Raw genomic sequence first — 20,475 nt, forward strand, 5'->3', positions numbered from 1 at the left:
AAAAATAGATTAAATTTTGGTTGCACGTATGTTAGGATCAAGTGTTTACCACAATGTCAAAAATTTTTGAAATTAAATAATTTTCATGTGAAAATTTTAGGGATTATATTAAAATTAAAACCACTTAAAATATTTTTTTTATAATAAAAATTAAAAAAGATAAATAATGACTAAAAAATTTATTAGGATATGATAGTTATAAATACATAAAAAAAATTGAAATAGGTTTCCACGATTTTTTAATTAAATAAAATTGAACATTTTTAGGGGAATTTGGAGAAAAATGCATCTGTTCTTTATTTTGTTATGATTAAGTCCCATTAGTTATTTTTTGTGTTTTAGTACATGACCAAAATCCAATTTTCTTTTTACTACATGTGTCATGTAATTTTACATTTTTACCCTTTTGTAATGAATAAAAAATTGTAAGAATCCTTATTATTGATGTTCATCTTCCCTTTCTGTTCTCCTCTCGCTTCCCACTCTGGTTGTTTTCTGTGGGAGCAACCCTTTTTTTTCCTTTAATTTCCTACTAGCCATTATGTATGAAACCCTCTCCCATTCTCCTTCGGCACATTTTACCCTTTTTCCGCAGGTCTAACTAACTTACTCTTCCCACAAACCCGTTGCTGAAAATCGTGAATCTGCGCAACCGAGCGTAGAAAATTCCCAGCAAAGTCGATTCCCAACCAGCGCAAACCACAAGTCCCAGCTTCCATTGCCGTCCTGTTCCTGCAGACTTTGCAAAAACCATAATTTCTGGGTCGAAGCAATTTGTGGGTGGAAGCAGCTTATATGAGGAGGAGAAAATAGGCGCTTCATTTTTGGATTTCCGTGGAACTACCACCCTATAAAACTAATAAAGGACGATTAAAGGGTACGTACACATTTCAATTGTCGTTTATTTGCGATCATTTATGTAGGTGTAATTGTTTTTGTGCGTAAAAACATTTTCTTTTCTTCAATCGCATTTCGGTTACACAAATGTGTTTATGACGGTGTATGTTCGTAATAGGATTATCATTTGCGGAATGAACCATCGTTCCCATAAAAGACAGCAGAAGTGAAATGGTTGAAGAGTGGACGGAGCAAAGTTTAGGGCTGCGATTTGCGGACAGAATCTTGAATTTAGGGCGGAGAATTTCGTCAAAGAAACACCATTTGCATGAATAAGGTTGAACAAAGTAATATGCTTGATTAAATCCAATTTATGTTTTTTTTGTTAATTAATTTTGGTGCCTTATCGTAAAATTTATCCCAGTGTAGTGAAAATGAATTTTGTTGTTTTGACCGAATATGGACATTAATGTGCATGATCTTGGGAACAAGTTTTGTTTAACAGAACGTGTTAGTTTAGAGAATATACTTGGAATGATATTTATGTGAGATTAGTTTGGCTTGTAAAAATGAGATTGTTTTAGTTTATTTTGACGGAATGTTTTTGAATTGGTTTGACATAATGAGATTGTTATTTGATATTAGTTTACGCATGTAAGATCGTTATCATGTTTCCACTTGATTTCTTTTGTGCACTATTGTTTGTTTGCTTGACTTACCTTTTTGTCAAACAATTTTGAAAAGAATTGTTGAATTATTACGATGATTTTGAAGAAAAATATCTCTGAAATGAGTACTGAAAATTTTGGATGATTTTGTTGAAATATGATGTGAATAGATAAATTTATGCTTCAATATTGTTTGAGCACAAAAGGCGATTTTGGTTTGGTTGTGATTTTATTTTATGTAAATCATTTATCCCCATTATTTGAGTTTTTAATTTAAAGTAAAAAATTGTAGGACTAATTTTTCTTTTTGGATGTCCATTTTATTTGACGCCTAAATCGACAGAATCAAATTTTAATATTTTAGATATTCCACGATCGATTTATTGATGGAAGTCGGTTTCGGGAGCGCAATATTTTCGTTTCTTGGAAGTTGCCGCTACGTCAATGGTCTTTATTTGATTTCAATTCCTAATGGCGCAACTCTGTTAGAGATATTCCAGAGTTTAGGACGAAAATGTACGGCTATTAATTCAGAATTAACGATATTGCAATACATGGCACCCCATGAGCATATTGCAGTAACCCTGAATGAAGATGATGTCCGAAATATGATAAACCTTCACAGTTGTTTGAAATTAAATATAATCAAATTGATAGCTGTTCCAAAAGATGATCAGAGCCCGGTCAACATAAATGTTGCGAGGTAACTTCCTTATATTTTTGTTTCCAATTTTTTTTATTGTTTGTTTGCCAATTTTAGAAATTGCAAAGTTGATAAATGAGTTATTGCTTGTTTTTTTACTATTGTGCCTTACTTGAGAATTATTTGTTATATTTTATAGTTCAATTTAAATTAGGTAAAAGAATATTGATGTGTTTCCTCATGTATTTTATTGATTTGTATTAAAATGGTTAGGTTTGATTTTGGTGATGAAGTTTGTTCTGACGGAGTTCACGATCTTGACGTTGGCACTTTAACCAATTCTATTGATGCTTGGATTCATTGCATACGTGGTGTTGGGCAAAAATTTAAAGATGCAGCCGAATTTAGGATTTGTCTTAAAAATTATGTTGTTGGCAGTAGAAGATCTTTTATTTACAGGAGAAATGAAAGTGGTAATATCTTAGTTGTTTGCAGCAAAGAGAATTGTCAGTGGAAAATTTATGCCTCCAAACATAAAGCGGACAATTCATTTGGCATAAGAAAGTGCAACCTAATCCATAGTTGTGGGGATGACAATTTGCGGAGTAGAAGTCACCCTAAAGCTGATTCATCCTGGATAGCTAATGTTGTGAAGGAGAAGTTAAGGAGAGAGCCATCATATCGCCCATGTACAATGCTGAAGGACATTGAAAGAGATTATGGAGTAGAACTTGAGTATCATAAAGTTTGGGCGGGTAAAGAGATGGCAATGCATGATATTCATGGAACTGATAAGGGGTCATATGATAAATTACGATGGTATTGTCATGCTGTTAAAGAAACAAATTCCGGGAGTTTTGTTGAATGTGATTCGATGACAAAAAAATTTAGACGGTTATTCATTTGTTTTCACGCATGTCTTGTTGGTTTTGTCAGTGGTTGTCGGCAATTAATATTTTTGGATGGAACTCACATTAAGAACAAGTCAAAGGAATGTTTATTAGGCGCTGTGGCAAAGGATGCGAATGATGATATTTTTACACTTGCGTATGCAGTTGTTGATGCAGAAAACGATTCTGATTGGGAATGATTTTGCTACCAGTTAAAACATGTCTTGGCATCCCAATGCATAATGATATTCCGTAGCTACATTTTTTTCTCTGACCGACATCCTGGACTTATCAAAGCTATTCAGTCTGTGTTCCCTGGTAGTCACCATTCTTATTGTTTAAGACATCTGGTCGATAACTTTGTCAAGCAGGTTTGTCTCATTTTGATTTTTCAATATTTTAGCCATCTTTTTTTTCAGTTGGTTATTATCTTTAATGTTCTTAAATTTAAATTTTGTAGGTATTGCGTAGGTATCCTCTCCATAACAAGAAACATTGGTCTTCTGTTTTGAAGAAAGCTGCGTACACCCCATCAAGACGAGTTCTCACAACATATCAAAAGCATAATCGATTCGATGCCGCTCGCCCAGGAGTTTCTTGTGAGTGTGTCCCCAGAAAATTGGGCCAATTCTTTTTTTGTGGGTGAGCGATGGGGTGTCATTAATAATAATATTGTAGAAAGCTGGAACAACTGAGTAAAAGCAGCGCGATATCTACCTATTGTGGGTATGATAGATAATATACGAATTCAAATAATGACCACGATGCACAAAAGACGAGAAAAAACATTGGAGATGATCGGAGAACTAAGTCCAAGAAAGGATAAGGATGTGTAAATTGCATACATACAATCTCGAACCTTAAAGGTGCACAAGTCATGTGGAGCTCTGTTTGAGGTGATAGATGGGGATAAAAGTTTTTCAGTGGATTTGAATGCATGTCGTTGTTCATGTCGATATTGGCAGATCTATAGGCTACCGTGCAAGCATGCTTGCTCGTGCATAGAATCAAAGTCTCTGTCGGTTTATCAATTCTGTGATGGATATTTTAAGATCAACATGTACCGCCAAGCTTATGAAAGAATCATAAATCCAATTCCAACATATGACATGAGTGAGGGCTATCTGAATGATGGATCTACCATTTATGCTCCTACAACCCGTAGCCAGCCAGGACGTAGAAGGACTAAACGTATCGAGACTAAACCTGAAAATATAATTGTCACGCCCCGAGCTCGGGCCCGCGCGACTGCACAATGGGCCCCTATAGCAACTACTTCGTACTCGTCCTCGCTTTACGAAAATGATTAACCCAAGTTGCTATAGAAGTCCATTGTAAGCCATTATAAACTCATTTTAAATCTTTGATTTTTTTTATGTGGGACAAGGGTATCACAATCACCCTTTCTTCAGAACGCGATGTCCTCGTCGCGGCCTGACCCTTCGATCCACCAGCACCGAGAATCTAGAGGTGGCTCCCACAGGTTCAAGAGGTGGCTCCTGTCATGTAGCACTTTGCCCTGCATAGCACTTATTTCCACGTGTTCTATCCCGGTGACCGGCTCTGATACCATTCTGTCACGCCCCAGATTCGACGACTGTCCTCACTGTACCAAGACGAGTCTTTCAGCGTGCTTATGTCCTCACTCACACGCACCCTGGGAAACTTCCCAGGAGGTCACCCATCCCAATATTTCCCCAAGTCAAGCACGCTTAACTTTGGAGTTTTTATGTGTTGAGCTACCGAAAAGAAGATGCACCTTCGTGGTATGAGTAGTACATATCAAATCCTTTTAAGCCCTCTTCAACTGTACAGTCCATTACATTGAACAGTCTCGGAATCCCTCTCATTACCGTGTGGGTCTGTTCATTCATGTTCTCTCCTCCTAGAAGCCTGCCAGGAGCCGCTCATTGTCCGTGCAACTGATGGCACCGGCGATCACCCCCCGCCCTCTTCGGCCCCGGGCCTCACATGCCCACCAGCTTCCGCTTGGTTCATCCCCGAACCACACCGTACTAAGAGAGGTCGGCTCTGATAGCAACTGTAACACCCCATAAATGAACCGATAAAATTTAAAATTTTTCTTTTTAAATAATTAAAATTGCCTCCTTCATAAATGAACTGATAAATAAAGTTTGATGTTCAAAATGGCAGCGGAAAAAATTAACATTTTCGAAATAACAGTAAAAGTTTATCCAACGATAAATCAATTGTTTGAGCAATAAAATAATAAATGCTGAACTGAGGTCCTCGGGTCCTACTACTGCTGACTCGAGCTGGCTCACTGGTCCCCGCCCTCGATCTCGACATCATCATTAGCACCTATAACAATCAAGTCTAGTGAGTCTAAAGACTCAACATGAATATGTCGTAAATAACAAGTAAATAAATAATAAGCTTGCATGCAAGTGGAAATATCATGTCATGAGGCATATCGTGAAAATATCGTGTCATGATTAATTATAGTACGTGCATAACTGAACTGAGAAATCATAAATGAAAAATGGTTGCTCCTTGGAGCCCTGTCATGAGATAACTTGTAATAATTTTCTGGTGAGATTATGGTCTACGCAAGTGGTCCCTGAACTGAACTGAACTGAACTGAGCTGACCGGTAACTGGCGACCGAACCGGTAACTGGCGACCGGGTTTAATAATGTACGTCTGATCAGACTACTGCCACAGTATACTGGGTGGAACTGAACTGGACTGAAATGACCGGTAACTGACGACCGGGTGATGCAATAATCCCATGATAGTGAAATGGCCACAAGCAATATCGCATAAATCTCAAAAATGAACATTTTATATTTTCATGCACGTAATATAATTAAATGGCGTAATTAAATATCCTGTAATAATTTTACAACATGGTTGGATCGTTCTCAGGCTCACTGCAACCTAAATATAACATGAAAAATATGCAAATGATTTTTCCTGACCAAACTTTATAATTGAATCCAAAAACGAGACAATTACGCCCAACGACTTCGTATTTAGTCATGACTCCGTGCCAACCCGAACCAACACCAAACCATCATTTAGTCCTGATTAAAATACACTTAAAATGATGAAATCATGCTCCTAACATGGTAAGGGCCGAAATTTTGGTGAATGGAGGCCAAAACATGAAGCGCTCTTTCGAGAGTCAATTTGGCACATCGCACTGAAATTTCTCGTACGACCTCTAAAATGATCCGAATCACGAACGGACAAAAACATGACTTTCCTAAATTGATGAGGCACTGTCCAGTCCAAATCCATAGGCTAAAAGTCAACCGAGAACTCGAAACACGCCTGTTAACAACAGCACACTTGCTGTCAAAATTACAGCAGCTGTGCATTCGTTTCTCTTGTGTCGTTTTTGAGACTACAGGCCATTGGGGCTTGAACCACCGACCAGAGACTCTTACCGACATCCCAAAGAATGATTTGAACCATGGCTAAGGGCCCTAGGCCAGCCACAATTCGCACCATTCCAGAAGTAACCCGAAAGGTTCACCCGAGAACACCTTGTATGCGTGTGTGGTGTTGTGCTTCGTTTGCTGTCTCGCGTCGTTACAGTGGCCATTTGATTGACCATGTCACGATCTAGACATCTTGGGGTATGGTATGAACCATGGCTAAGGGCCATAGGCCAACCAAGATCCACACCATTCCACAAAAATCGAACCATACTTGCTGCACAAACGAGAAAACCGAAATTGGGAAGGGCTGTTCTTGAGTTATTTTGTAAAAACCGATTCACCATTGACCAAGCCTCCAAAAGGACGACTTAGTCACGTCTTATACATGCTAGGGAAGTGTTCTAACCATGGCTATAGGCCTTAGGGCAGACATGATCAGATTCATATCCCTTTGACAGCAAAACTGAAATTTCGAAACTCAAATGGACACAAATGGGGAGTTGCTGTCATTCCTTGATTTCCAGCGTGCATGGGGTTAAATGAATGGACCAACATGGTCCTAATGCATCCTATTACATGCCTAGCAACCGTCTTGGGAGCCTGGAATCGAACCAATACCTGAAACCATCAAAACAAATGAAACCGTGAAGAGCATCATGAAGGCCGAAAATCTGCATCTTTTATTTTCTGAAAATTCTTGATAGATTTCGGTTTTTGCATGGAAATGATGATCATGTAATGTTAAATAATGATAATAGGACTTGATTGAAGAGTCAAGGAAGAACATATGCATGCCTGGTTTCGTTTGAAAGAAAAACGAAAGAATGAGACGATTCGGCGCGGAGGAGGTGGAGCGCTTTCTACCTAGCTTGCTACTGAATTTTTCCTCTCTTGTTTTATCTCTGAATCCCACGGTTTACACTCTGAAAATGCTCTCTGATTTCGGTGGATAGGGGAGGAGAATATTGGTTAGGGGAGTGAGCGAGATGGGTGCAAAATATAGGGAACAAAGCAAGACCAAGTCTACAAATTTGAAATTTGAATTATGGTTTGATATCAAATATTTGTTGGGGTGATAATGGAGGTGAGGTGGCCGATTCTCTCATGCTAGACTAGGTTAGGATAAGCTCTAATATTAATTAATTAAGGTTGATCAATAATTAAAAAGGTTTGCATGCTAAACTTAACAAAGAATGGGTCAAAGATGATGAGTTGGCAAGGCATTGCTTAATCATCTAGGGGCCGAAATTTACACAATAAAATGAAGGGGAAATGTTGATTATTTAGTAAATTTATAACCCTTTAAAGCCTTACATATCCTTTAAATAATTTAGTGAATTAACCCCTTAATTATTGGAACTTAAATGAACTTATTTCTTACTCTCCTCAAGTAATTTAAATAATTCCTTAAACCTCCATATAACTTAAATTAACTTACTTGCTAGCTAAGATAAATTCTGGAAATGTTTTTTGAATCTTAAATTCTATCACAAAACTCTAACTCCACTCCGGCCTCACTGAATTAACTGAAATGATAAAGATTTAAACTGCTACGGAAAATAATTAAATTTAAATATTCAAGCAATAAAAATCACTTTAATTTAAATACTAGAATTATGCATGGCTTATACGTAGTCTAAGTTACGGGTTCTATAATAATTGCTCTTTAAATATGCAAATTCATTAAATAGCATACTATTAAATAATTGACTATTATCAAATACAAATGTTTACCTCAACAATCCTATTTGTATCATCAACGAGTTTTTTTTCCTCCTCGAATGGTTTGATCGGCACAATCTAACAACAGTAAACACAAATTTTTAGTTTTATTAATACATGTATACAAAACTATAGGATGATGTAGATTATATTGCGCAAACCTTGTTCGATCTCACAGCCATTAATGCAGCCGGTGCACCTATAGGATTCACGGGAATCTTGCTCTCTACCCACTTGAATAAACGAGGAAAACAATGTAAAACACGCGGTTCACCAGGCATAGGAACTCTTTCATACACCCAAGCCTATACAAATAAAATGATTTGCATTTACTACAACCAACACTAACATATATAAGCTTCAAAAATAAAAAAGATAATACCATCAATCCAACTATGCAACCTCCCATATACTTTTTATCCTTTCTTTTTACTTTAGAGAATCCAAGATGGTCTTCAATTTCATCACGCAAAAACCTAAAGGCTGCATCTCCCCAACCATATCCAAAAAAAGTTTCCAAATTGTCCAAGTATGAGAAAATAAACTATGGTGTTCCAAAATTACTAATAGGAAATATAACACAATTAAAAAGCAGCAAAATAAGAAATCTGAAAAAATCATCAATCTCAAGATCATTCCCGGCCAAATCCAACAACTTCTCTGTTATGACATTTCTCTGCACACAGTTCACCCCCTTGAAATGACGCTCAAGGAAGTTTGAACCCAACTTTAAATCCAGGTTAACGGGTTGACCAATGCTCACCAACCCTATAACGATAGAGAATTCCCTCGAAGTGAATGACACCTTGATATTGTTTCCAAAACAAAAGCTGCATGTCTCTACTTCAAAGCGTTTAAGCATTGAGTAGACTCTTGATATGCTTATAGAAAGCTTTTCGATCTTCAACCAAGGTGCCAGAGGTGAAGCTTCTATCATCTTCAATTGTAACTCACCCAATCTAGGAACCAATTGCTCCATCACGGCTAAAAACTTTGTTGGCGAACACCTTGAGTAACTCTCTTTAACAGAGGGACCAATATCTGCATCATTATCAGCCGTATTTGATTCACTCTTCTTTTTAGTCTTCGTCATTCTAATCCACATAAAAAAAAAAAATATTACACATGAATAATAACTCAATAAATGTCACAGTAAATTGCTACGAATAAATCAAGAAATTAGACAATAAGTTGCTACAAACATGAACAACCAATCTCAAATAAATATCTCACGGCAGTAGATAATGATCATACATGTCGAAACATTGATAATGATCTTACATGCGGAAACTAATATCAAATAACAATCCATTTCTGTCAAACCAAATCAAAAACATTCTGTCAAAATAAACTAAAACAAACTCATTTTGACAAGCTGAACTAATCTCACATAACTATCATTCCAACCATATTCTCTAGAGTAACACATTCAACCTTGTTCGTGCAAATGGAGTTTGACTGACAAACTCTCTGCCTTAAATTCAAGCTTCTGTCCAGTGTGTTTTACAGGGCCGATGGTTCTTTCCGCAAATGACAATCCTATTACGAACATACGTCATAAATCCATTTGTGTATCCAAAATGAGATTGAAGATATTGATTTTACGCAAAAAAGAAAAAACCCAGTATAACTACAAATTTTATCACAAATAAACGGCAATTGAAATGTGTAACCTTTAATCGTCTTTTATTACTTTCAGAGGGTGGTAGTTCCACGGAAATCCGAAATTGAAGCGCCTATTTTCTCCTCCTCACCTACGATGCTTCGACCCAAAATTGCTTCCACCTACAAAATCTGGTTTCTGCAACGTTTACGGAAATAGGACGGCAATGGATGCTGCGACGTCTAGTTTGCGCTGGTAGGGGCTCGGATTTGCTGGGAATTTTCTACACTTCATTACGCAGAGGTACGGATTTGAGCGACGGATTTATGGCCAGATCCAGTTAAATACAATAGCGGAAACTATGGTAAATTGTGCAAACGAAGGAAAATGAAGGAAAATGGCGAGTACGAAATTGGCGATTAGGAAAATGAAGGGAAAAAAAATTTCTCGCACAGATGAGAAGAGTGGGAAGCGGGAAGGAGAGTAGCAGCGTAGAAAGATAACAAGAACAACAAAATTTGGGATTCTTATAATTTTTTATTAATTAATAAAGGGTAAAAAGGTAAAAACACAAAAAACATGTACTAAAAAGTAATTTGGAATTTAGTTAGGTATTAAAACACAAAATAAAACTGAAGGGGACTGAATCATAAATTAAACATGGTCAGATGCATTTTTTTCCAAATTACCGACATTTTTATAATTTCAGTATTTTTTTATTTATCAAAAAAAATATAATGACAACAAAATTATTCTCAACTTTAATAATACAGTAAGTATATATTTTGATAGAATTAATCACTTTAGGTTGTGTTGTATCAATAAATTTCAAATATATTCAAATGCTTTTTTTGTATTTTTAGGGAAACAAGAAAATTCACACTTCCATGTTTACTCAGTGTTTCATGTTAATTACGATATATTTCAAGTTCATCCAATAATCGAGACAATTGAAATTCATTCCGCTTTGTGTAACTGATGTGTAAATAAGTAAGTCATGAATTTAAGATTTCATCTATTATTTCATTGTTAACGATAAAAATATAATCGAAATCCACGGATTTCAAATTCATTCATATATAATCGAAATTCACGGATTTCAAATTCATTCATATATTCGTAACCTTTAGTTTCACATCCTTTTTTTTTTTTTGGATACTTCCAAAATTTTTGAAAAATAATAATAAGTGCTATTTCGATAGGTCATCAGTTTGTGGTCATTTAAAACAGTACGGGTGGAGCAACTTATTTGGGGTTTAATGATACATTTGCGCGGGAAAAAAACAGACGGGAATCTAAGCGGCGGCGAACTGCCGATTATTGCCGCCGGTTTCTTCGAGAATGAAAGAGAATGAAGAGATGGAATTCCCAGCATTTCCGTATGAACCCTACTCTATTCAACTGGATTTCATGAAATTCCTTTACCAATCCCTCGACAGAGGCGGCATTTCCATGCTCGAAAGCCCAACAGGTGTCTTTTGCTCGTCTCCTTGCATGATTATAACGTTTTACTCTTTCGATGTTTTTCTCCGTTTTTATTTTGGTTTAGTGGTTGTTTGAATTTTGATTGAGCTGTATAGGGACTGGGAAAACGCTAAGCATGATCTGCAGTTCACTGCAATGGCTTGTTGATAGAAAGAATCTGGATGATTCTAAATGTAATGAGATGGAGGAACTGGGTGATGGAACTGGTGTGGATAATGATGAACCTGATTGGATGAGAACTTTTGTTCCAAATAAAGAAGTTGATCCACCATTAAGTGATAATCTGAAAGGAAATAGAAAAAATGGGGTGCGTTTAAATGGGAAGCGGATTAAAAGGGACAATAAAGAATTTAGCAGGGATTTATTTAATCCTGGTGAAGCAGATGAAGTGGAAGGAAACAACAGTATCAAGGAGGTGACAATTTGTAATACAAAAGGTGAAGTTCACGAAGTGGACGAGGCAGAGTTTTTGTTGCAAGAATATGATAGTGGAAGAGAAGATGGTGGAATATTAAAAAGAACAAACAGCGAGGTCGATGTTTTGTCAAGTGAGGATGAAGAGGAGGCAAATGGGCTGGGTCAGGAGGAAGAGGTGACAAGAATGAAGATTTATTTCTGTAGTCGGACACATTCACAGCTTTCACAGTTCATCTCAGAGTTGAGGAAGACCAAATTTGCCAGCGAGTTGAAGGTTGTTTGCTTGGGGTCTAGGAAGAATTTATGCATTAATGAAGGTAGGAGAATCAATTATCTAATTGTTATTGAGTTGGATAGTATACATGGCTGTAGAATGTAATGGTTATTGAACTTTACTTTCAGAGGTGCTGAAGTTAGGGAACTCCACTCGCATAAATGAGAGGTGCTCGGAGCTCCAAAAAAAAAAGAAGGATGAAGCTTCTAAAATGAAGGTACAGGTAACCTCGACTCAACCATTATTCTCTGCATTTGATTGTATGCAAAATTTCTTATGATTGAGTTGTTTTCTTTTTCACTTGATATTGGTTCAATTGTTCTTTTATGTTCGTTGAAGAGATAAGAGTCATATTTTTCTCATGACACAATGGCTTTATTCTGTAGTATCATTTGCATTTTTTGAATTTTTTTAATGTCTCTCACAAAATAAGGTAAAGGTTCATAACAAAGATAATTACGCCTTTGGTGCCATATATTTTTTTTGAGTACACATCATAATAATCTGTGCAATTGCATATCATCTCAATTACACAATATGTTATGCGCAATGAGAACAGCTTGGAGAGTTGCCTTTTTTGTGATATGCTCTATTTAGAATTTCTTGAGCATAAACCTGTCAGGTATAGTCACAAATAGCTGACCTGAAGCACTTTCCTAGAGCAAGTGTATACTTCAGGCTGAAAAGGTGTGTATTCCAGGCTATATTTACATCCGCCGTCAAGAATTAATCCAGTTTTGGAACATATTTTCCTCGGCAGACCTAACACTGTCTGAAACCTGTTTTTAAAATGTTTTTGGTTGTATCTTGGAAAAGCACTAACTTTCTAGTAACTATGGGGATTGTTGACTTGTTTGCATATTGTAACACAATATGAAGGAAAGAATAAATTTCATTATGTTTTATTCATTAGTCATATACACATATATATACAGACTTTTAGTCTTATGTTAGGAAAGTAGACTAATCAAATCCCTACAATCAAGGTAAATCACTAATCAAACCCAAACAATCAAGATAAATCATATCTACATATTTCTTATTTCTGTATACAATCTATAAGATTCCTTCAAGCTGGATCATATACATTGATCATGACCAGTTTGTTACAAGATAATCTACCCGAACTCCATTTGAAGCTTTTGTGAAGATATCTCTCAATTATTCTAGTGTCTTCGCATATCATGTAGTGATCAAACCTAGCCGAATCATTTCACGAGCGAATTGACAATCGATTTCAATATGCTTCGCTCGTTCATGAAATATGGGATTGGAAGCGATATGTAGAGCTGCTTGGTTATCACACCACAATTTTGCTGGTATTGAGGTTTTAAGACCTACTTCGGTCGGAAGCTAAAATATCTACGTTATCTAACATACAGCTTTTGCCATAGCTCTATGTTCTGATTCTGCACTCGATCGTGAGGCCACATATTGCTTCTCACTTTTCCGTGCTAGATTTCCCTCAATAAAGACACAATAACCAGATGTAGATTTTCGATCATCCTTGCATCATGCCCAGTTAGAATCTGAAAAACACTCAACCTTAGTATGACCATGATTGTTATACAAGATACCTCGTCCAGGTGCTCGTTTCAAATAACACAAATTTGTTCATTAACAGTCTTAGGAGGAGATATAAAAATTGATAGATGAGATAGAGCTTCATTAACAGTCTTAGGAGGAGATATAAAATTGATAGATGCAATAAACGAGCATGAAGATAATGATAAGTGGTTATAGGACACAAAAGAAGACATTGGATGGGTACATTGACGTGTACATTTGCAAAGAGCAATTGTTCGATCATTACTTGAAACTGGATCTACCGACGAACAAGCTGGTCCCGGACATGGGTTAGGAGAAAAACATCACCGAGAATAAATCTGTTGTATGAGAGGCTTAACAATAACAAATTCTGTAAGATCAGAAATAGAGGATGTGACATTATAGATTAACAAATCATCATCCCCCTTGACTAGGGCGATCTATAAATGGAAATAAAGATGTGGTTTCAAGAAAAGTAAAATCAGCGGACACCAAATATTTGCTAAGATTAGGACAGTAACATCTATATCCTCTTTGAACCCAATAATACCCAAGAAAAACACACTTTAGAGATTTGGGACCAAGTTTTATGACATAAGGACTCCCGAACAAATCAAGTACAACCAAATGTTCTAGGTTCAACATGAAACGATGGCTTAGTTGGAAAGAGAACATGGTAAAGAGACTTACCATAAAGAACACGCGATGGCATATGATTAATTAGAAAACTAGTTGTGGAAATTGCATCCACCCAAAACCGTTTAGGATTTGGAATGACAAAGCTCTTGCATTTTCGAGAAGGTGTATTCAACCTCATTTTGAGAGGGTGTGTCTACACAAGAGGTTTGATGAAAAATGCCATGTTGAGTCATGTAAGTTTGAAAAGACTTTGATAAGTAGTCCTAAACATTTTCACTTCGCAATATTGTATAGGAATATGAAATTTAGTTTGAATCTCAACATAAAGGGCAGAGAAATGAAAGAATAACTCAAAACGAGTCTTCGTTAAATATAACCATGTCATACAAGAATAATCATCAAAAAAAATAACAAAATATTTAAACCCACTTTTAGACATAACAAGAAAAGGCCCCCAAACATCTGAGTGAACTAATTCAAAAGGAGTGTTGGCTCATTTATTGATTCTTGGGTTGGAACTAAGATTATGATGTTTAGCAAACTGACAAGAATCACAATCTAATGAGGATAGTCTATAAAATTGTGGACAAAGTTTCTTCAACATTGGGAGAAAATGATGACCTAACTGACAATGAGCTTCGAATGGGGTGGTTATTCAAGAACAGGTCTTGGACTTCGGTACTTGTGGATCAAGAATGTAGAGGCTTCCAGACTCATGTCCTTTACCAATAATCTTCATAAACGTAGTTTGGAAATAATGAGACACAACAGTTAAGAGCACGGGTGAGTTTGCTCACAAAAATTAAATTAAACGACAATTGAGGTAAGATTAAGACAGAGTGTAAGGGAATTGAAGGAGCAGGAGTAATTGTGCCAATCCCTAGAACATCAGAGGTTGACCCATCTGCTAAAGTAATTGTAGAAATAGAGGTATGTGACTGAAATGCAAAGACTAATTTAGAATTACATGTCATATGATTTGTGGCACCAGAATCAATGACCAACTTGGTGGATGAGGAAACAAGACATGTATTTGGTTTACCGGACTCAATGATGGCAGTAACTGGTGGAGATTTTAATGATTCTTGGTATTGAGAGAATTTGGCATATTCATCAACGCACATTGTGACTGAAGTGTCATTGGTAGATGTAATGTATGCTGACTATGTTTTCTTATTCCGCAATTTCCTGTGATCATGTTTCATATAGCTCGGCTCATGACAATTGTGGCAAACAATACCTCCGAATTCCTGTCCTAGAGTGTCAAGAATTTCGTCATAGTTGCTTGTTCCTACTCCTTTACCACCACTTTTGTCTTGTTGTCTTCCAGATTTCTTCCAGATTCAAATATGTTATTTCGTCCAACAAAAACATTATTAAATCCAACAGGTGGAGAATTATCTGTACGCAACACCTTATTAAATGTTTCTCGTAGAGATGAAATCTGAGAACCAGAGAGAATCTGAGATTTAACATTTTCAAATTCATGAGAAAGCCCAGCCAAAAAACTTATTATTGTCATTTTCTCCTGATGAGCTTGTTGTACTTTCACATCAGGGCTGAATGACAATAACATGTTAAGTTCTTTATAAGTCCTTTTAAACTCCATGAAACAGATTGTAAGAGACCTATCTTGTTTTTCTGCATGATAAAAGGCTTTGCACCTCATAAATGTTTGAAATATTCATCTTTCCACAATACAAGAAATCTAGATATTCCATCAGTTCTTTAACAGATTCATAGTGATTAATCAGACCAATTGCCTCATTGCCAATGAAATTTCGTATTAACCACGTTTGTTTTGACTCATCTGTAGATGGGTTGTTAGTCATATGGTTATTCATATCAATGCTCCGCAGAAAAAGACGAACTGTCTTACTCCAATCAAGATAATTAGAGTAATTTAGTTTGTGTTCCGTGAATTTTCAGAACACAGAACAATGTTAGACACTACTACAGATTTCTTCTCAGTCTTATCACCAAAGGGCAGTAAGAACAAAGGAAACGGAGGATTAAATCTGAAATATCGAAAAAACTTTGAACCTGATGCACGAAAGTCCCACACTTGAACAGATGCTAACTCAACCAGGTATACGGGAGTGGTATATGGAGCAGAGCGAGTGGAATAGTGAAAGCCGAAGAGATTTCCGGTGATAGACGCACCTTGACACGCCGTCGACGTAGGACCCGAATTTGGGCGATGGCAGATCACAAAGCAAAGCTTCTTCCTATGCCCGCGGTGAGAACAAATTGTCAATAAAAGAGTGACCCAGATTTCCGTACCTCCCGCTGTTTGTTTGTGCTCTCTGATACCATGTAAAAAATATGAAGGCAAATAAAGAGGAAAAATACATTTCAATATGTCTTTTTCATTGATCATATGCACATGTATTATATATGGACTTTCTCGTATGTTAGAAAAGTAACTGATCAAATCCCTAAATCATATCTACATTTCCCATTTCTATATACAATCTATAACACATATCAAACAATATCTGAGAAATGGAGTTGTACAAGTGAATAATAATAATTTCTTGATTGAAGTTGTTCTGCTGATAATCAGAAGCTGGGAGCTGAAAAAGGGGTTCGTTGCAAAAAGACGTCTTCTGGGTGTCCAATGCTGAGAAGACGTAAAACTGAAGAGTTTAAAAATGTAGTTATTCAACAGGAACCTCTGGATATTGAGGATCTTGTTCGTATTGGACTCAACATAGGAAGTTGCCCTTATTATGGTTCGAGAAAAATGATGCCTACAGCTGATCTTGTGGTTCTTCCTTACCAATCTCTTCTTTCAAAATCATCACGCGAATCATTGGGTTTAAGTTTGAAGAATAGCGTCGTTATCATAGATGAAGCTCATAATCTGGCAGACACTCTCATAAGTATGTATGATGCCAAAATTACTTTGCACCAGGTAAATTAGTAATTTTAAATTTTTGCTGTTATTACTCTAAATGTTACAGAAGTTCGAGATCTAAGCATAAGTTTGACAGTTTCCTCTCCTCCTCAGTTGACCCATTTGAGGGTTCTCTTGGACGGATATTTCAAACGATTTTGCAATCTCCTAGGACCCGGGAACAGAAGATATATTCAGATATTGATGGTTCTTACTCGGGCATTTTCAAGAGTATTATGTGACGATATAAAGGTTGTCAACAATGTCCATGTTTTGTCTAATATCGAGGACCGTGAAGGGGCCTTTGATTCTTCAATGGCTATGAATGAATTTCTGTTTGCTTTAAACATTGACAACATAAACCTGGTCAAACTGTTGCGATATATTAAAGAGAGCAACATAATTTACAAGGTGATACCTTTATTATCCCTCCATCAATATTTGTCTTTTTGTCGCATGTGATGTTCTGAACTTTGAAATATTTCTTGTTCTCTCAGGTCAGTGGATATGGAGATAAAATATCCTTCTTTCAAAAAGGTGCTACAGTTACTGATGGGGAAACAATTAGTGCAGACAGTGCAATATCTGGGTTTAGAGCATTAGCAGACATGCTATTCTCTTTGACAAATAATGACAGTGATGGAAAAGTGATAATCTCTAGACAGAGGCTATCATGCGATGGGCAAGAAGGAGGTTATATTAAGTATGTCATGCTCACAGGGGAGAGAATATTTTCTCAGGTTTGCCTGGTTTTTTCTGTGTTGCATTCTTAATATGCTTCTAGTTCAATTTTCATCCATGCGGTTATTAATTATAGGTAGTTGATCAAGCTCATGCTGTCATTTTGGCTGGAGGAACATTGCAACCTATTGAGGAGACAAAGGAAAGACTTTTTCCTTCACTGCCACGAGATCAGATGCGGTTCTTTTCATGTGGTCATATAATTCCATCGGAGAATATTTTACCTGTTGCTGTTAAGCACGGGCCTTCTGGCCAGCCACTTGATTTTAGCTTCAAATGCAGAAGCTCACCGACCATGGTGAGAAATCTAGATTGGTTTATCCTTTATTTCCTCATATTGCTACGAAGTTACAAATTAAATGAAACACACCAGCAGCATTGTTTTACACTAAAAAAATAAGATGAACAACAGGACAAATGGGTTTTTCTGCTGCTTATTTCATACATCAAAATAAAAAATTGCAGAAGGTAATATTAATTGTTCTGGAAATGGTGATCACCAATAGCTAAATTCAATGTTACCGATGTTCAAAAGAAAAGAAACTGAAAGAAATAGAATTTTGAAATTCTTCTCTGCATGTTTTAATGTCCCCTCCACATTTTTGGAATTCTGAAATTCTTCTCTGCGTGTTTTAAGTCGAGTAGGCCTCCAGCTTGTTGGGTATCTTTTTGACACACATTCCACGGCCCAATCAAATTCCATTATTGGGGTCTAGATCCTGTTCATCGTTTCCAACCTCCAGTATTTTCTTCCTAGGCACACTTCAAGTTCATCAAATCCTGATTCGTATCATGATAATGTCATTATAATGGTAGACAAAGAATGAGGCTTGGCTAGCCTGCCTAATGCTACGGAAACAATTTTGTTTTGTCCTCATTTAATTATTTATGTTATTCACACGTGCATATGCTCATGAAATTCCATCATATAGCCTCAGAATTGAATCATACTAGATCCCATTAGCATTATAATCACATATGGGACCAACTAAAGTTTGAATGCAAATCTTGTTATTTATTCACTTCTATACTTCTGAAGATTAACTACTTCCTTTTGTTTTGAATCACAGATTGAGGAACTAGGTCTTCTACTAGCTAATCTAGTCACAATTGTTCCGGAAGGTGTAGTTGCATTCTTCTCGTCCTTTGACTATGAGGGCAAGGTCTATGATGCATGGAAAGCATCCGGAATCCTCTCAAGAATTATGAAGAAGAAGCGTGTTTTTAGAGAGCCCAGAAAAAATTCAGATGTTGAAGCTGTCTTGAGAGAATACAAAGAAACTATTTATGCATTACCCAGCAGTGATCCCATAGCTTGCAATGGAGCAATTCTCCTTGCAGTTGTGGGAGGTAAGATATCCGAAGGCATCAACTTTGCTGATGGGACAGGCCGATGCATAGTAATGGTTGGATTGCCATATCCCAATCCATCAGACATTGAGTTGATAGAGAGGGTGAAGCATATTGAAGGTTTTGAGACGACAACTCCATGCAAAAATGCCAGGTCTTCTTTTTATAATGAAAGCCTTGACACGGATGTTGAGACAGGTTTTCACATCCTTAAACGGTGCAAAGGCAGAGGAAAAGATTATTATGAAAATCTTTGCATGAAAGCTGTAAATCAATCAATTGGTTAGTTGCATCATAGAATTTGAAATCATATGTTAGTTTATGTTATTAGTTTTGATCTGTTCACTGTGATTCCTATGTTTTAGGCAGAGCTATTCGGCATGTAAATGACTATGCAGCAATCTTATTGGTGGATGCACGTTATGCTTCAGATTCCAACCAAAGAAACTTTGCGCACTCGACTGAGAAGCTAGCGCAATGGATAAAAAGCCATCTCATTACCAGAACCAAGAACTATGGAGAAGTTCACAGGCTGCTGCACCAGTTCTTCAGATTCCATAAAAACAAGGAAGCAACTAGCAAAGAGTTTAATGACAAAAGCTGAATCTTAACAAAAAGGGTATGCCAAAGGCATCTTCCATACTACGTTTATTCAAAATATACCGATTATTTACTTTTAAACAGTTAAAATTATGTTCACTCATTAGTGAAGATAGGCATGAACTAATGTTAGATTCTTGGCAATTAAGGTCATTGTATGCTGTGTAAAAGTGATTCCACTGAGTTAAAATGGCCCTTATTTTAGTTTGAACAATATTAGTCCATTGTATGTATTTATTCAATCCTTTTCAATTACTTGATGTACTAATTATATATTTAATATTTATCATATTATAGTCAAGATATATATTAACTTGCATAATATATCTTCTTAAAAACCCGAGGATCCAAACAACTTTCCCATATAAATATTAATCACTCCATCCCACTGAACATGTATGTTTATTTATTATTTCAAATATATTAAGAATATCATTATATGATGTATCTGTTTTAAAAAATAAGATCCAAACAAATTTCTCAAAAATGTTACTCCATCTCAAAATATAGGTTTTTTTTTCACATAGATTAAGTAATATCATATGAAAAGTCAATTATACAAACAAATTTTATTTTTTATCTTTACTTAATGAGTGTTTTAAAATATATAAAAACAATTGTTGAATTATCTAATGTATTTTGTAACGTGTATATATTAGTAAAAGAATAGAAGAAATACTTATCAAATCATTATATATTTGAGAAAGGTGAGAAAGAGTATGATTTTCTATAATTCCTTCCTCATTGGTAAAA

At 36.2% G+C, this 20,475-nt stretch overlaps 2 protein-coding genes and 2 long non-coding RNA genes across 7 annotated transcripts; 3 read left to right on the forward strand and 1 right to left on the reverse strand.

Annotated features, from left to right (window-relative positions):
- Positions 1-1,834: 1,834 nt before the first annotated feature.
- On the forward strand, positions 1,835-3,101 carry LOC140958003 (uncharacterized). Its single transcript, XM_073415407.1, has 3 exons — positions 1,835-2,208; positions 2,422-3,014; positions 3,085-3,101. The coding sequence occupies exons 1-3, from the start codon at positions 1,892-1,894 to the stop codon at positions 3,099-3,101; spliced, it is 927 nt and encodes a 308-aa protein (XP_073271508.1). The 5' UTR covers positions 1,835-1,891.
- A 76-nt stretch (positions 3,102-3,177) lies between these two features.
- LOC140956502 (uncharacterized) lies at positions 3,178-4,012 on the forward strand. Its single transcript, XR_012171482.1, has 2 exons — positions 3,178-3,409; positions 3,499-4,012. It is a non-coding gene; the product is annotated as an uncharacterized lncRNA (long non-coding RNA).
- A 4,164-nt stretch (positions 4,013-8,176) lies between these two features.
- LOC140958103 (uncharacterized) lies at positions 8,177-9,325 on the reverse strand. Its single transcript, XR_012171721.1, has 3 exons — positions 8,549-9,325; positions 8,328-8,471; positions 8,177-8,244 (listed from the first exon to the last, which is right to left on the reverse strand). It is a non-coding gene; the product is annotated as an uncharacterized lncRNA (long non-coding RNA).
- A 1,701-nt stretch (positions 9,326-11,026) lies between these two features.
- LOC140956771 (uncharacterized) lies at positions 11,027-19,975 on the forward strand. Of its 4 annotated transcripts, none has more exons than XM_073413632.1 (9): positions 11,027-11,240; positions 11,350-11,988; positions 12,074-12,168; positions 16,699-17,049; positions 17,146-17,442; positions 17,529-17,771; positions 17,849-18,070; positions 18,843-19,404; positions 19,488-19,975. In XM_073413632.1, the coding sequence occupies exons 1-9, from the start codon at positions 11,111-11,113 to the stop codon at positions 19,724-19,726; spliced, it is 2,778 nt and encodes a 925-aa protein (XP_073269733.1). In that variant the 5' UTR covers positions 11,027-11,110; the 3' UTR covers positions 19,727-19,975. The 4 variants fall into 4 exon arrangements, with proteins under 4 accessions (XP_073269733.1, XP_073269734.1, XP_073269736.1 ...); XM_073413633.1 differs by having other exon boundaries at positions 12,074-12,162; XM_073413635.1 differs by having other exon boundaries at positions 19,492-19,639.
- Positions 19,976-20,475: the final 500 nt, after the last annotated feature.

This window comes from Primulina huaijiensis, chromosome 14, assembly GCF_012295235.1.
Source record: "Primulina huaijiensis isolate GDHJ02 chromosome 14, ASM1229523v2, whole genome shotgun sequence".
Lineage (NCBI taxonomy): Eukaryota > Viridiplantae > Streptophyta > Magnoliopsida > Lamiales > Gesneriaceae > Primulina > Primulina huaijiensis.